Genomic DNA, 16,705 nt, shown 5'->3' with positions numbered 1-16,705 from the left:
TGAATAAAATGATATATAATAAGGGGGGTGCATTTAATATGAAAGAGGTGAATTACGGTTGACAGACATATAGCGCAAATGCCAGGTTTTGTTTACATTTTGTTTCGTTCACAACTTGTACATTTGGCTGCGGTCTTAAGGGGTTAAATTACTTTGTTTCTGTTTATGCAGCCCTAGCCACACCTCCACTGGCTATGATTGACAGAGCCTGCATGAAAAAAAAACTGGTTTCACTTTCAAACTGATGTAATTTACCTTAAATAATTGTATAATTGTATCTCAATCTCTAAATTGAACTTTAATCACATACAGGAGGCTCTTGCAGGGTCTAGCAAGCTATTAACATAGCAGGGGATAAGAAAATCTTAATTAAACAGAACTTGCAATAAAGAAAGCCTAAATAGGGCTCTCTTTACAGGAAGTGTTTATGGAAGGCTGTGCAAGTCACATGCAGGGAGGTGTGACTAGGGTTCATAAACAAAGGGATTTAACTCCTAAATGGCAGAGGATTGAGCAGTGAGGCTGCAGGGGCATGTTCTATACACCAAACCTGCTTCATTAAGCTAAAGTTGTTCAGGTGACTATAGTGTCCCTTTAAGATGAAGGATTTTATTCTTAGATAGTTAAATAATTCTTTAGAAGGGAGATTATATTTAAGCTGTAACAATGGAAATGATAAAATGTGATTTCCCTCTAATAACTCCGCAAAATTTACAATTCCTTTCTCAGCAATCACTTATGGACTAAACTCCATATCAGAGGCCGGTCCCTCCACTTAGCGATATTTACACTGGCGGCATGGATACGACCAACGACCCGGCGTCAATTAGGCAGATACTTACCTCCAGCCACCGGAGCGGTCTCGGGTCAGAAACGGAATCGGGGACCGAAGCGGCGAGAGCGGACGACATATCCCTCTGACGCTAGCAGTCAGTCCCACGGCTATCAGACCGAGACAATCGAACCCGCCCGACACACTCCCCACTCAGAGGAACCTGAACCTTCCGACCACCAAAGCACAACCCCGCATATGAAGACCCACACAGCAATTCGGAAAACGGCACAGCTTCACACCAGCAAGCCTGCCCGGTTCCAATGCCTCCCGCAACACCCCGTCGAGACCGACTGGCCACAACATATTGCCTACAAGGTTGTCGTGAGTACCACTGGACTGCCGATGACTCTGTTTCTTTTTGTTTTGCAAATTACCTAAATCATTAACTGAGGTGCTCCTCACCCGACTACTCATGTACCAGCCTTACTCACCTCAGCCTTAGCAGAGTGAAGCAGGTACCAGTGGACTGTTGAACTCCTCCTGTTGTACTTTTCCTGGTTTGCTTAATTCACTTGCATTTTAAGATATCAATGCCAAATATGGCAATGTAGCCAGTAAGCCTAGCATATATTGTTTTGCTTATATACACCCAATGCTAGCCCATTAATATAATGGGGTTCTCAACAGCATGTTTCCTTTTGAGGTATCACATAGGCATTGTGTTAAGCCAACGTTGTTCATCTATGTATTGAACCCTGTCTCACTATTATTCATTTTGCAGGCTACCTTCATGCACTCCTCCGGTGGAAACCACAGCAGACACATTAGTCTAATATCCCCAAGCACTAGTTAAACCTATCCTGTATTCATCTGCTTACCATTGTAAATATGTGGCCATCTCTCTTTAGTGTCAGCCTGCTCCACACTCAACTTATTCTATGCCTTGACTTTCAAAAAACTAAAAATGTGCACTGTTTTTGATGCCATACCAATGTTCTAAGATGTTTACGTATTTGTCTGCACCATCTGTTGTGGCTGTGCAAACGTTTGTTCCCACTATGCACGAATAAAATAAAGAATTAAAAAAAAACAAGAAAAAAAAATTTTTTTTTACAATTCCACACTTTTCCCATTCTTGAATATTTATATATTTTAAATAAAGTTTTAAGCATACTAGTGGGGCATTTATTGATATATATATATGGTACCATATTTTTTCTTTAGATATTTTACTATGTAAATCATTGTGTTATTCATCGGATTGTTAGATTTTATACTTTTTAAAAACTCACTATCGCACCATGTAAGAAATAGAGGTTCGATATTACTAAGATCAGCTTTTTAGTTAGGTATACTGTCATGTTAATTATATATAATTTTTGGACATCCGGAAAGGAGACTCCCCCCTCCCTCCAATCCCTCTGTAGAATTTCCAGTGACACTCTGGGTCGCCTGTCCTGCCAAACATAATCTGAAATCTGTTTTTGAAGACCGCGTATCATCTGGGAGTCCACCATCAGCGGGAGATTCCTGAATAGAAATGTCAATTTGGGAAGTAAATAGGAATTAACTGCCTCAATTCTTCCCATCCATGACAGTTCTACACCCCTCCAGGTTTTAAGAGTTCTCCTAAATTGGGTAGCTATTTTTGAATAGTTGAGTACTCCGATTTCCCTATAGTCCAGAGATAGAATTACCCCTAGGTATTTTATATTCCTAGCCTCCCAATCACACTTAAATGCCTCTTTAAGCATTTTTTCCCTAGGCCCAGTTAGACCCTTTGTCAGAATTTGTGTTTTCTTTATATTTACTTTATAGCTAGAAAATTTACTGTATTCCTTAATAAGACAGAATACTGCTGGAATAGATCTGATAGGGTCCGTAAGAGACAGAAGGACATCATCTGCATAGAGTGTTATTTTATTCTCCAGAGTGTTCACCTTTACCCCACTAATATCCTCACTCTGTCTAATAGCAGCTGGCAAAGGCTCTATAGAAAGGATATATAGCAGGGGTGCCAGGGGGCAACCCTGTCGTGTCCCATTTCTAATTGGAAACCATTTTGATTGAAACATATATCCAGAGACCCTGGCTTGGGGATCCTTATATAATGCCATTGTACACTCCTTAAATACTCTGACTTTATCTAACTAGCCTATATTGGGTTCACACTTTGAAGTGAACATACACTAAAGAAACCTAAGAATATATTAACTCTCTGTATACCTCCTAAATTTGGCCATGTTTGATTAAAGCCTATATTAGAGGGGACAGCTTGGAGTTAATTTTCAGTCAGAGCAAAGCATTACAGCTTTTGTATCTACTCTGATTATACTTTTTTGTTTGGCTTTGAGATAGGTGTTTATCTCCATGCTCCTTTCAACATCCAGTTTATATCAACATTCAAAACCCTTTTTTGTTTTCAATGGGGAATATTTGGTACCTCCTTTTATATGGCTTCCTAAAAAAGAAATTGAAGCGAGAAGCTGTGACTTTTTCCAGTGCATCCAGTCGTCGAGATAGGGTACAGTGTAAATCCCTAATCTTCTTAGACGGGCTGTAAGAGTTACAAATCACTTCATTTGTTAATGCATTTGTTGCAGAGTGCAGCCCAAAATGAAGGGGTCTGATTTGGAAATTATGGAATTTTCTTCTCTTCTTTATGGCCAATCTACAGAGGCTACTTTTCTAAATTGTGTGGCTTATGATATTGATTCCTTCAGATTGTTATTAAAAACCTTTTCCCATTTTTGTTACTGTATCAGAATTATTTGTAAAACCCTTAACTCTGATATAGTTAAACATCTTTGGAGGACAAGTTCTAATAATAATTTGACAGACATGCATATTTTGTCACGGTAACAATTATAGACATTTCACAAGGCGTTATACTGTGACATATAAGAGAACTGCACATTTCTATGTAACTAACAGGTTAATAATACAAGTTGTGTCAGAGGATGGAAAGGCAGTAAGTGTGCTTGAGTGTAGTGTAGGCTGACATTAACGGCATCAAGGAAAGGAGTTATATAACATGCTTATCTATGATTAGCTTTGTAGTAACCACTGGGTATTTACGTTTATAGAATGTAGAAATAGCTTATTTTTATACATGAATAATTCCTAGGCATGGTATTTGCTGGTTATGAACAGTAGGTAACATGCTAAATTATCATAAGTGACAGAGAAACATATTGGCGAAGACTAAGGCTGGATCAAAGTAATAAAAACCATTGAAACCGTAAAACTAATATGGATAGGAAATAAAAAAGCACAGTTTCCACTGGTTGTGCATCTGCTTTGCCTTAGAGAAATACTACAAAGAACACGAAAAAAAAAAAAAAAGGAACAACATAGCCTTGCATTAAAGCTTTGCATTAAAGGACCACTATAGTGCCAGGAAAACATACTCGTTTTCCTGGCACTATAGTGCCCTGAGGGTGCCCCCACCCTCAGGGTCCCCCTCCCGCCCGGCTCTGGAAAGGGGAAAAGGGGTAAAACTTACCTTTATCCAGCGCTGGGCGGGGAGCTCTCTGCCTCCGATCCTCCTCCGTTCCGCCCCGTCGGCTGAATGCGCACGCGCGGCAAGAGCTGCGGGCGCATTCAGCCGGTCGCATAGGAAAGCATTATCAATGCTTTCCTATGGACGCTTGCGTGCTCTCACTGTGATTTTCACAGTGAGAATCACTCAAGCGCCTCTAGCGGCTGTCAATGAGACAGCCACTAGAGGATTTGGGGGAAGGCTTAACCCATTTATAAACATAGCAGTTTCTCTGAAACTGCTATGTTTATAAAAAAAATGGGTTAACCCTAGCTGGACCTGGCACCCAGACCACTTCATTAAGCTGAAGTGGTCTGGATGCCTAGAGTGGTCCTTTAAGGGGCCTGTATGCCTCTGCCAGTGAGTGCTTAACCAATGCCTGCTGATGGTAGACTGCTAGCCTTGGGGGACCATCGTTCTGCAGGTGAGAGCCCCTCCGGTCCCAGATGCCTGTGTGCTCCTGTTCTGCGCCAATCGACAGTCCATCGAGTCCTGTAGCTGGATCTTGGTCTCTGGGCTGCCTTATGTGGGCCCTGCGACGGAGTGGTTTGGAGCGTTGTGCTGAGAATCCGCTGCGAGATGGTAGGATGAGTGGTCGATGATGGCGTGCTGCCTTGCGGTTCGTTGCCTGGAGGGCCCGCTGGCGGTCCCGTCTGCATGAGGGGTGTGTTTCTGTGTGGGCGCTGGAATGGTAAGTTGCCGGTTCAGCCTCTTTCCCCTTCATAGCAAATAGATAATTGCGGGCGGCTTTATTTTCCATGCACTTAAAGAATTCCTGGCAGACTTGATAAAATCGAGCCTCAAAGTGCTCTCTCCAGGTCTGGGTCTCAGGGCTTGATCTTGGCTGCAGGGGTTGCTGCTTGGCGGCCATCTTTGGCGACCACTCCGGCGGGTCAGCCATTTCGAGCAGGTTTGTAAGATTCCCCAGCGGGGACCGGGATGACCCCCACCGGTCCGGAGGGGGGGGGGATGCGGGACGTCAGGAGAGCTGCTGCTTATAGCGGTCCCCAGGGTGGGAGATCGGCCGCCTCTCCCTACCACTAGGCCGCTTTCTTCGCTAGGCCGCATTTGTGGAGTGTGTTTTTTCTCGGCAAAAGTTTGTAAATCAGGTGTCCACTCACCCCTACACGATTCAGAAAGCAGTTATCAGTGAGTAAGACTGCTATATTCAAGATTTTGGCCAATAATAGCCAATATTAGGTTTGTTTGTGTCGGAGCTCTCTGCATGTGCGTCTGGCTAGCTTGGCTGTCGGGCCCCGCCCCCCTATTTATTTTATTTTAATCCAAGATGAAATATTATCAATGACAAAACATTTCCCTTTGTATGATCAACCAGGGTTTTGTGAAAGATGATTCAATGTGAAGCATGAGATGTTTAACCCCTTAAGGACAGAGGTTTTGTTAAATTATAAATTTACCTCTTTCAGGTTAAGTGCACTTACACTTATTATATATCATTTTGTTCAGGAGTAATAGGGCTTTCATTTCACATCAAATATTGTATATGGAAGACAAGTTAACATGAATAATAAAGTGAGAAATGAAGAAATGTTATTTTAACTGTGAAAGTCATAATACTGTTAAATTTGACTGCAATAAAGCACATATCTGTATGCTGTGATGCCCCCCATGTACATGTTTATGGTGTTTTGGAAATTAACAGTATTAAATGTACATATTGAAATCTGCCAGATTGGTTATGTTGCCTTTGAGACCTTAAGGAGTGAAACTTTCCCCCATCATGACATACCATTTGCAAAAGTAGACAGCCAATTTTATTCACAATTGGGTATGTTGTCTTTTTATTTTTACAGTAGCTACATTGTAAAATCTAGCTTGCTTTATGTAAAAAGGTTACATAAATATACATATAATTTCATTCTAAGTGTATTTTGATATCAATATAGGATATCAAAATACACTAAGAATTTTATATATCTATCTATCTCATATAGATAAAAAAAAAAAACAATTAAAAAAAGGAGGAGAAACAAAACAAAGTTTATATTTCTCATCTTCAATTGCAATTTGCCAAATCATCAACATAAATTTAAAAATAAACAGTGCATCTCATTACAAAAAACAAAATAAAATACAAAATGTGATTTTCAATATATTATTCAATTGTAAGTTCCAAAGAAGTGACAGTTCCTCTTGAAAAATGTAAAATAGTTATACAAAATTGAGCCGATTCCTGCCTTGTGTTACTTTACTAATAATCACTAAAAAAAAGTCGTTCACATGTTATAAAGTTGGTTACTTTATTAGAAAGGCCATTAGTACACTCTGTGTGAATGAATAAAAACACCAAGTTCCGCTTTTACCTCAATTTAGTAACAGTTCTCTACCACAAAAAGTTAATATATATATATTTTTTCTTGTTTCCAAGAAGGTAGGCTATCCATGATTGATTGAGTGAGGTTCTGTTGAGTTCATTTCTCTGCAACGTCCTTTTTAAACATTCTGTTCATATTTAAAAAATAAAAAAATAAAATTAGTTATAAATATACTTTGAACATTTTCAAGCATAAGTACATGCAACAAATCCACAAATGTAGGCTGTAGGCTTGTCTGTGGTCCTTATACAGCAGTGGTTCCCAAAATAGTGACCCAGCAACAGTCAAGGTTTGGTCAGTATCTCCATTAATATAGAAAAGGAGAATTCTTGATGGCCCATAATGAACCAGTTTTACGATAAACAAAATAGACTTGTGTACCAACGTAAAAATTATATGTCCAAATTATTCCTTTCAATTCAAGTTGCCCAATATTCATTAATTAAGTTTTGTCAGCAAGGATAGGGGCAGGTTAAGGTGGGAGTCTAAGAGATCTAAATGGCATTATTGTCATGTCAAAATGATAGGACTTACAATACATTCATTTGAAGGCAGCTAGGTATAACTTAACTTTCTTCCCTACTCTAAACACCCTCTGACCCTAGTCCCCAAACCCTAACTATAGAAAAAAAAACAACATGGATGTGAATCTCATTGAACTGTATTTACTATTAAAAGCAAAATTCCAACAGTTGCACTTACTCAAATTTTATGAGACGTGTTCCCTGGATGAGCTGTGCGCCTTCATTGGTTAAGTGACATGCAAATAGGAGCCAATTTCTAGGCTGAACTTTATAGGCAAATCTCATAAACATCAATGAGTAGCATGTGAGGGCTGAAAGAAAAACACAAGTAATATTACAGACAAGAGTGTTATGACAAAGAGACAGTTAAGCTATACGTCATTTAGAGTGCTTTGAGTGCCTCTTTTTTTTTTCCCATTTTACAAAAATAGCAGAATTAACTAGTAATTCTCACTTTTATAAATGAAAGGGACACTATAGGCACCCAGACCACTTCAAGCTCATTGAAGTGGCCGGGTTGCACTGTCCATGTTAGTTTAACCCTACAATGGTAATTATTGCAGTTATTGACAAACTGCAATAATTATGTTGCAGAGTTAATTCCACCTTTGGTGGCTGTCTACCAGCCAGCCACCAGAGGTGCTTCCGGGTCGCTAGGCGATTTTTTGTCGCCTGACACTATGCATGAGGACATCTAGTGTAAGCTAAAATCCCATAGGAAAGTATTGATTCAATGCTTTCCTATGGGATTGTCCTTTGTGATCGTGTTGCTCACCGCGCATGAGGACCCCGACGTCGGAGGAGCGAAGGCAAAGCCTAACCCAGCATCAAGGGACAATGGCCTGGATTTGGGTAAGTGACAAAATGTTTTTTTTTTTTTTTTTTAACCATTTCATCACTACAGGGAGGGGGCCGCAAGCCTATAGTTTTCCTATAACCTTGTTACACCCCCCTGCCTATCCGACAACCAGTCCTGTTACATCCTGGTTGTTTAACCCAGGAGGTGGCAGTTCAGAATTTTGATCTACATATTTGATTTATCTAACACCGACTGAAGTTGCATCATGACCCTCTTCCCATCCTTCTCAGTGCTGGGACAATACTTCAATTTGTACCATGATCAGGCCCACATTTCACACTGCAGAAGGCTCCAATACATTTTACTTCTATCAAAATAGTCTATTAACCCGCCGGAACATAATGGTGATGGGATGGATCTCTTTTCACCAAGTTAGACCCAAGAGGCGTTCTATTTTTTGTTTTCTCAGCCTATGCCATGGTTTCCCCCCTACCCGCCAAATAAACAAATAAATAAATAAAAAGGGTAGGATCCTACCAAATGTCATACGGCCACTTATAATCTCTGGTGATTTCTTCATATCATTGATAGCAGCAATAGGCAGTCCCCAATTTGCCACAGGCCCCCAGAAGTGCTGTATATAAAAATAAAAAGTGTTAGAAATGAAAAGGGCAATACTATATAATAACTAAATAAAAATCCACATCATAACACCTAATTTCAGCCCAATCCTCCTACTGTGAAATTGTGCCCCCACTTCTACTGTAAAGCGTCTAACTGTTTTAGAATAATTTGTCTTCTTACCCATCAGTTCCTTTAACATAAACTACATGTGCATGTATGACAGAAATTCACCAATCTTATACTTTTTTTGTGAGAATCATTCAATCCAATGTGTCATAGAAAAGTACTGGATGCATACCCAGTGTCAAAATAGACAGACATCAAATTAATTCAGTCAATGGCACTTCAATGTCTACAACTTTAACAAATTTTTAAGGTGGGATTTTATTGTGTTTTATAAACCTTTGTATTTTTATGTATAACAATATCTTACTGGTCTATTCAGCTGATGTCTGAGATCCTGCATTATTATGTAGTGAGTGGTCTATAATAATTCCCAAGTCTAAATCTAAATTTACCATTCTGTCTAACCAAACTCTATGCACAGTATAGGTTCCTTATGGGTAGCTCATCACAAAAAGCATCACTTTGCATTAATCCGCCATTTATTTTGCACATTGAATTTCATCTGCTGCTTGTATGTCCAGTCACCAAATGTATTAAAATCCTTTTGTAGACTAGTAACATCCTATTCATACATTACCTTACCAAATTTTGCGTCATGTGTAAATACACAAAGTTAAAAGAAGACGATCCAGTACAGTATCCGAAGAACTCCTCTTACCCCTTTTGTCCAACTTAAATATTTTCTGTTTACTACTCTCTTTACTACTCTCTGCAGTCCATCACTGCAGTCGTCCACTGCCTTAGACTATATCTCCTTTCTTCCAATATAAATGGTTGACCTTGAGTCCTAGATAAAGTTAGGTTTACGATTAGATTTCCCGACAATGGTTTGTATTTGACCCAAATATATTTGCATAATGCTATCATATCCCCTCTGACGAGCAGTTTTTATATAGCAAACAGATTTAAATGGAAACTATAGGCACCAAAACAACTTTAGCTTAATAAAGTACTTTTGGTGTGTAGATCATGTTCCTGTAGTCCAACTGTTTAATTATCTTCCATGTAGGAGTTAATTTACTTTGTTTATACAGCAATAGCCATCCCTCCTTGCATGTGACTTGCACAACCTTACTGAACAGTTCTTGTAGAGCAAGCATGTCAAACACGTGGCCAGCAGGCCGCATGCGGCCCACAATGAATATCTTTTCAGCCCAGCGAGCCTTGAGTTTGATGACATCCTTATTGCTCTCCCACACTGGGAGAGGATGCTGGCAGCAGTGAGGGAGTTCAGTCTGAATATGACATCAGTCCGGCTCGGCATCACTAAACTGCGCTCGTGATGGAGAGATCCATAGAGAAGATTCCCTCTGTGTGTGTGTCAGCAAGTGCGTGTTGGTCAGTATTGCGATGGCCGCGGCTGGACAGTGGAGGACCTGGGCACAGAGGCACGCAACGGAACGTCCCATTCCAAATAGACATCAATGTGCTCCACCTTCACAGGGTTTCAAGGAGTAGCGGGAGGATGAGATTTGGCACAGGGTGCGGACGGTGTCTTTGGGGGTATACCAGAGGCTTGACTCTGGAGTCGCATTCTGGCAACGGCAATGTGAGTGGAGTCTGCTTGTTGGCCAATATTGTTTTTTTCCCTTTAAACAAGGGCTGGATTTTAGTAGAGAGGAAGGGGGACTCGGGTTTAGTGTAGAGCGGGGTGCTGGGGTTTAGAAGAAGGGGATGCAGTTTGTTTGTTTGTTTTTTATACTGTACTTTTCAAAATAAACCTACGTTTCTATGAAAATTCAAGTTTGGGATTTTTTTGGCGGCCCACATAAACGGAAACCCTGTTTACTTGGCCCGTGCAAGCCTTTGAGTTTGATATACTTGTTGTAGAGAGATATCTAATGTTTAAACTTAAATTTATTGCAGGGCTTGACACATTTCCTTTAATCCAGCTAATAAGGTTAGGAGCAGTTTTTTTAAAGTTTTTTTCAATTATCAAAGCTTTGTTTTTTTAACTACAAAAATAAAATTCTTAAAGGGACAATTTAGTCACCAGAACCACTAGAGCTTAAATGTAGTGGTTCTGGTATTTATAGCCTGTCTCAGCAGTCTTTTCAATGTAAACGCTGCCTTTTCAGAGAAAAGACAGCGTTTACCACTAGAGGTGTTACTAGGCAGCAATGTAGCCACTAGAGATGCTTCCAGAGCTGCCTACAGTCAGTGTATCCACACTTTGGGAAAGATGGAGTGGATCCTTACCCCGGGATCCAGTGGGGATCATCTTCAAGCTCTTCTTGCTCTGCTCACTCCTGCGCCGTTTAGTAAGATCATTCCAGCTCCTGGCATCACAATTGAGCGTGCAAGGGAGCAGAGCAGCAAGATTACAGTCTTCTTGCATGCCAAACTCCATTATAATTTATATAGCGCCAGCAAATTCCGTAGCACTTTACAATGGGGTTCTCTCTCAGCTGAACAGGCCAACAAACACCCAGACGCCAAGTCAAAAATCCTAGTCACCATGGCAATCTGGTGACTGGGATTTGTCAAGTCTCTTTTTTTGCACATTATGTTTAATGTAGAATGTCATCTATTTATCTGTTAATAGCCTAGACCCTGTAGGAGCCTCCTGCTTGTGATTAAAGTTCAATTTACAGAGTAGGAGATGATAAAAAATTTCTAAAGCAAGTTAAAAAATATTTGAAAATTAAACCATTTTTCCATGCAGAATGTGTGAGTCACATGCTATGAAGACTGCATAACTGCATATGACTGCATAAACAGAAACAGAAACTGCATAAACAGAAACAAAAGTGATTTACCGTATATACTCGAGTATAAGCCGACCCGAATATAAGCCGAGGCCCCTAATTTTACCCCCAAAAATTGGGAAAACGTATTGACTCGAGTATAAGACTAGGGTGGGAAATGAAGCAGCTACTGGTAAATTTCTAAATAAAATTAGATCCTAAAAAAATTATATTAACTGAATATTTATTTACAGCGTGTGTATATAATGAATGCAGTGTGTATATGAATGCAGTGTGTGTGTATGCAGTGTGTATATAATGAATGGAGTGCAGTGTGTGTATATGAGTGCAGTGTGTATATGAGTGTAGTGTGTGTATATGAGTGCAGTGTGTATATATGAGTGCAGTGTGTGTATATGAGTGCAGTGTGTATATAATGAATGATGAATGCAGTGTGTATGTGTGAGTGCAGTGTGTGTATAATGAATGCAGTGCAGTGTGTGTGTATGAATGCAGTGTGTATATAATGAATGCAGTGTGTGTGTGTGTATGAATGCAGTGTGTGTGTTTGTGTGTGTGTGTGGAGCATTGGTGGGGGTTGGGCATTTTATTAATTATTATTTAATTCTTATCTTAATATTTTTATTTTTTTTTAGGTAATTATTTTTTTATTTTATTATTAATTGTATTATTTTTTTTTGTTATTATTATTTTAATATTTTTTTTTCTTATTATTTGTTTTATTAATATTTTTCTGTTAGCTGGCCAGGGAGGGGGGCTCTCACTCCCTGGTGGTCCAGTGGATGGGCTGTAGGAGGGGGGCTGGCAGGAAGCTGTAACTTACCTTCACCGCAGCTCCTGTCAGCTCCCTTCTCTCTCCCCCGTCCGTGCAGCTCCCAGGTCAGCTTCCTCTGCAACTCTCGCGGCCGCGCGGAGCGTTGCAAGGTAACCCGTGGCAACGCTCTGACCCCGCGGCTCTCGCGAGAGTTGCAGAGGAAGCCGACCTGGGAGCTGCACGGACGGAGGAGAGAGAAGGGAGCTGACAGGAGCTGCGGTGAAGGTAAGTTACAGCTTCCTGCCAGCCCCCCTCTCCCCCCAGTCTGTATTATGGCAATGAAAATTGCCATAATACAGACACTCACTCGAGTATAAGACGAGTGGGAGTTTTTCAGCACAAAAAATGTGCTGAAAAACTCGTCTTATACTCGAGTATATACGGTAACTCCTAAATGGCAGAGAATTGAACAGATACTGTAGGGGCATGATATATACACCAAAACTGCTTCATTAAGCTTAAGGTTGTTCTGATGCCTATAGTATCCCTTTAAAATGTGTTAACCATTCTTCAGAATTAAAATATTTAATTCATTTTATTAATTGATTAATGGATTATATTTTCATCCTGAGAATTAATTCCCCTTTTTATGCATGGCAATACCTTACTGCCCTTAGCAACGGAGGACTGACACTGCACACTGTTTAGTTTATGGTCTAAAAAACAATTGCCAGATCCTTATGTGACATCTCTAATTAACTACCATTTAGAGTGTAAGTGCATTCTTCACCCTGAAGTACATCATTTTATATTTAGCTACATTAAATTTATTTTGCCATTTGAGTGCCCTTACCTATATAAATCCCTCTGCAAACATAACTTTCAATGCATATTCCATAATTTATAAATAGGTCAAATGGACGTGGTCCCAGAACAGAACCCCGAGGAATACCACGTGAGGGATAGCGTGAGGGATACATGTTTCTATTCCTAACACGATTGTGTTCCTTGAAGTAGCATTGTAAAGAAATAAAAATTAATGCAAATAGTAAAACATTTCCCTACTTACCGTACTGTGTGATTGTAGTTAATAGTAATTCCAGAGATGCAACAGGAGAGAGAAAAAAAAAACACAAAAAAAACAGATTAGATGAAAGAAAATAAGTAAGGATATCATATCCAAAATTATATTGTGATATTGCAATAGGTCACCTCCAAACAACAACATTTTGACTGCACGTGCAGCCTCTTGTGAATTCAAAGTGACTTTCACGTGCAAGGTCAAAGTAGCCAAACTGGAAACGTAGCAGACTTAGAAAATTTTGCTGTTTTGGAAATGTTAAATTCACTTTGAAGCCACATCACTTCTCATTTTAGTGAATGACCCAGTTAGGTTTCTGGATATCCTGCTTTATTAAGAGTCAGCAGTAAATTGTCTGTTTAGCATTCCCAATTGATTTCAGAGGTATTAACAGCGGTTGTGCTGCATGTTTTGGACCACCTCTCAAATGGCACACCAGGATGTTCACAGGTAATATTTGTGTTTTTTAATGGAAACTCCAGGTTGGAAATTGATCTACATCATGAATCATGCTCACGCATCATTAAAGCATATGCAAAAAAATCTTCCCATTGAAGATCATGTGTATGGTGCATGCCTCTACCTAGACTAGGAATAGTTTGGCATCAATCCCAGTCTTTCAATGGTTTTCAAAGTCAGTATGCAGCATATCCCGTAAAACCCCAACGATTTAAGTCATTGAAGTCCTTCTCTGACAGGGTCTGTGACAGTCTTCTGTAAAAGTAAATGGAGCTTTCACAGAAGACTGTCAAGGACCCTGTCAAAGAAGGACTTACACAGTGTACTTGTATACACTAGGAACACACCTTAAAAGTAATTGGCTTGGCCAATAAATGCATAACATCCTCACGTGAGATTTGTAGATATTGTTATATGATCTCCCAGGAGCCCCCTCAATGCACACAGGCTCAACAATATGCTGCAAGCCTGCAAATATGTAAAGTTAGAGTTTGTTTTACATTTATATTTCGGGTTAGAATAAGATTGGGGTAGGCGAAACCAATCCCTAACCAAAATCTTAAACCATGGTTACCTTGCAGTACCTAGCTGAACAACCCCCGTCAGCCACAAAGAGTATGTGTTCCTAAGAGAGGAGGTAACCAACTTGTCCATGACAAGCTCAATGTTGAAGTGTTTTTTCACTATAATCTAAGCAAGGAGCCTGTTTCAATTAGTTTCACTCAAAGCAATTGACATTTCTATTACAATTACATTTTGGTTTTCCCTTTTTAAACATCCTGAAGAACAAAAGTTTTGTTCCTCTGAAAAGTATGTGTGTTGTATATAAAGCGTAATTTTGGGTCAAAGTTTTATCAGTGGATCAGTCACCATGGAAACCAATGGAATGTCTCATTATTGCTCCATTTTTACAACTTTGCCCCAGAATTACACAGAAACCTGGTCCAATTTTAGCTACCTCCATAGCAACTGTCAAGCAGATTGCTTTTTTTTTTTCAGTGAAAAACATAAATCGAAACACAATTCGGTGAAGTCACAAACAATAAGCTTCTGGGTCACCTTGAGTTTTCCGAACGTTTACAAGTCTTCACTGCTGGTATGTTTATGAAACGTAGAAGCAGAAAGTGACCTTAACACACAAAATGCAATAATAAATGAATGAATGAAATTCTTTTTATAGCCCTATGTCTATATAATCCTGCTGAAAACGTACTATCCGCAGTCAGCATTGGGCCGTATGAGGATTTTGTAGCTGGATTGGCCACATTTCCCCAGATGCAGTGTGCACAGTCAGTGATCAGCAGCCTGGCCCGGAGCCCCTGGCAATGTGAAGAGCCCCTTCACACTCACAAAAGGCAGCAGCAGGCGGCTGGCCAAATTACCTCATGAGATAGTCTCGGAAGTCCTTGCTCTTGACATAGTCCACAGCTTTGCGGGCTAGCAGCGCTGCCATGCCGGTTATAAGGCGGAGGATAAACCTAACGAGGCTCACGGCTGGCTGTAGCCTTCCAATGCGCGCTCCCGAGAAACCTGCGGCTAAACTGGAAACACAGATTGTCAAAGGACGGCCCCGCCCACAAACAGCCAGCCAATCCAACTTGCCGTAAAGGAGCGAAATGTCTGAAGCTGCGGTGTCGTGAGCCCTGATGTAAATATCTTGTTGATTTCAGGGGATGATAAGCCGAAATAATAAGATACCGTTAAAATGGGGGGCCCAGGGAGCTGTGACATTCCTGTGTATTATATATATACACACACTAGTCGATGTCTGTTTAAACCCTTTGGTTTAATTTTAAAGCCCGCACTGCCTTAAAAATGGCGTCAAGGTGACCTAGATCACATTCATCCAAATATTTCGGAGCCCACGGGCTCGGACTCAGTGTGGGAGGTGTGCAGTAAATGGGCTGTTTACAGGGACATGTCATGTGATTTCATGACCTACTGATATCCGTTACGTAACTCGAGGAATATTTTTTTTTTTAGAACAAGAACAAAGTATCTTTTTTTTACACAGGCTTATAAACAAAAATATTGCTGCTAAGGAAAAAGGATCTATACATAGCGCAATATTAAATAGACAAAAATAAAAAAATAACTGAAAATAGATTCTCTAATCAGTCCTGCTTATTAAAATGCCTTATTTGTCTAGGATTTCAGTACATTTTTTATAAGGTTTTAACACAAATATTGCAAGGTGTGAATTATAGTTTTTAAAATTTGGCATGTTAAGATTACAATTTTATAGTAGTCACAAAATCCAAAACCGCTACATAAAAGTATATATTTGTATTAAGTACACCCCCCTATGTAACCAAGAGCATTTTGACATTTCAGTTAATCATTTTATCAAGAATTTAGGTGAAACATTTATATATGTGTGTGTGTGTGCTTCCTCCCCCCCAACCCATAATGGCAGTCCAGAACCAAAATGCTGGCAAGTCACTTCATGTAGCGTGGCCACATGGACCTTGGTAGAGGATCTTCTATATCTTCTATCCTGTCTGACAGAATGTGCTCACTGGGAGCAAAACAATGTCTATCAGCCTGGATAGAGGATACAGATCTGCCCGGCCACACTACATGGTAGGAGGTCAGCAGACACAGGAGGGGAGAGGGGATAGAGATCACAAAGGGAGGGGTGGATTGGTGAGGGTCTGGGGAAAGAGACCGAGAGGGGCTGTGAGAGACATACACAGAAGGGCTGTGAGGCATATACAGTGAGGGGCTAGGGGGAGAAAGAGACACACAGAAGCACTTGAAGGGAGAGACACACAGAGGGGGTGGGGGGGTAGAAAGACACTGAGGCACTGGAAAGTAGAGACACACACAGAGGTAAAAAGGGCTAAACTGGGCCCGTCACTCCAGGGACCAGGTGCCCGCCGCCATGTCTTGCGGCCCCGGTCCGTGCGGTATAACCGCCGGGGCCGCATGATAAGGGGCCCATCGAGTGGCCCATGCTGTTAGGGCCACCCGATGGC

The 16,705-nt window shown here is 40.4% G+C and overlaps 1 protein-coding gene across 1 annotated transcript; it reads right to left on the bottom strand.

The window, feature by feature from the left end:
- Positions 1-6,556: 6,556 nt before the first annotated feature.
- Positions 6,557-15,412, bottom strand: MPC1 (mitochondrial pyruvate carrier 1). Its single transcript, XM_063443350.1, has 5 exons — positions 15,110-15,412; positions 13,257-13,260; positions 8,513-8,609; positions 7,355-7,487; positions 6,557-6,779 (listed from the first exon to the last, which is right to left on the bottom strand). Exons 1-5 carry the CDS (start codon positions 15,178-15,180, stop codon positions 6,749-6,751), a joined length of 336 nt encoding a protein of 111 aa, XP_063299420.1. The 5' UTR covers positions 15,181-15,412; the 3' UTR covers positions 6,557-6,748.
- Positions 15,413-16,705: the final 1,293 nt, after the last annotated feature.

This window comes from Pelobates fuscus, chromosome 2, assembly GCF_036172605.1.
Source record: "Pelobates fuscus isolate aPelFus1 chromosome 2, aPelFus1.pri, whole genome shotgun sequence".
In the NCBI taxonomy this organism is placed as follows: domain Eukaryota; kingdom Metazoa; phylum Chordata; class Amphibia; order Anura; family Pelobatidae; genus Pelobates; species Pelobates fuscus.
This window is presented reverse-complemented; position numbering and strand designations above follow the sequence as displayed.

What these genes read in the sequence shown, in the direction of transcription:
- MPC1 (XM_063443350.1), bottom strand. Translation starts at nt 15,180, where the DNA reads ATGGCAGCGCTGCTAGCCCGCAAAGCTGTGGACTATGTCAAGAGCAAG. An exon ending in AAGTGGCCGTATGACATTTG is followed by an intron (nt 7,488 to 8,512) that starts GTAGGATCCTAC and finishes TTTTTCTTTCAG; the next exon opens with CCCTCACATGCTACTCATTG. An exon ending in ACACGTCTCATAAAATTTGA is followed by an intron (nt 6,780 to 7,354) that starts GTAAGTGCAACT and finishes AAATATGAACAG; the next exon opens with AATGTTTAAAAAGGACGTTG.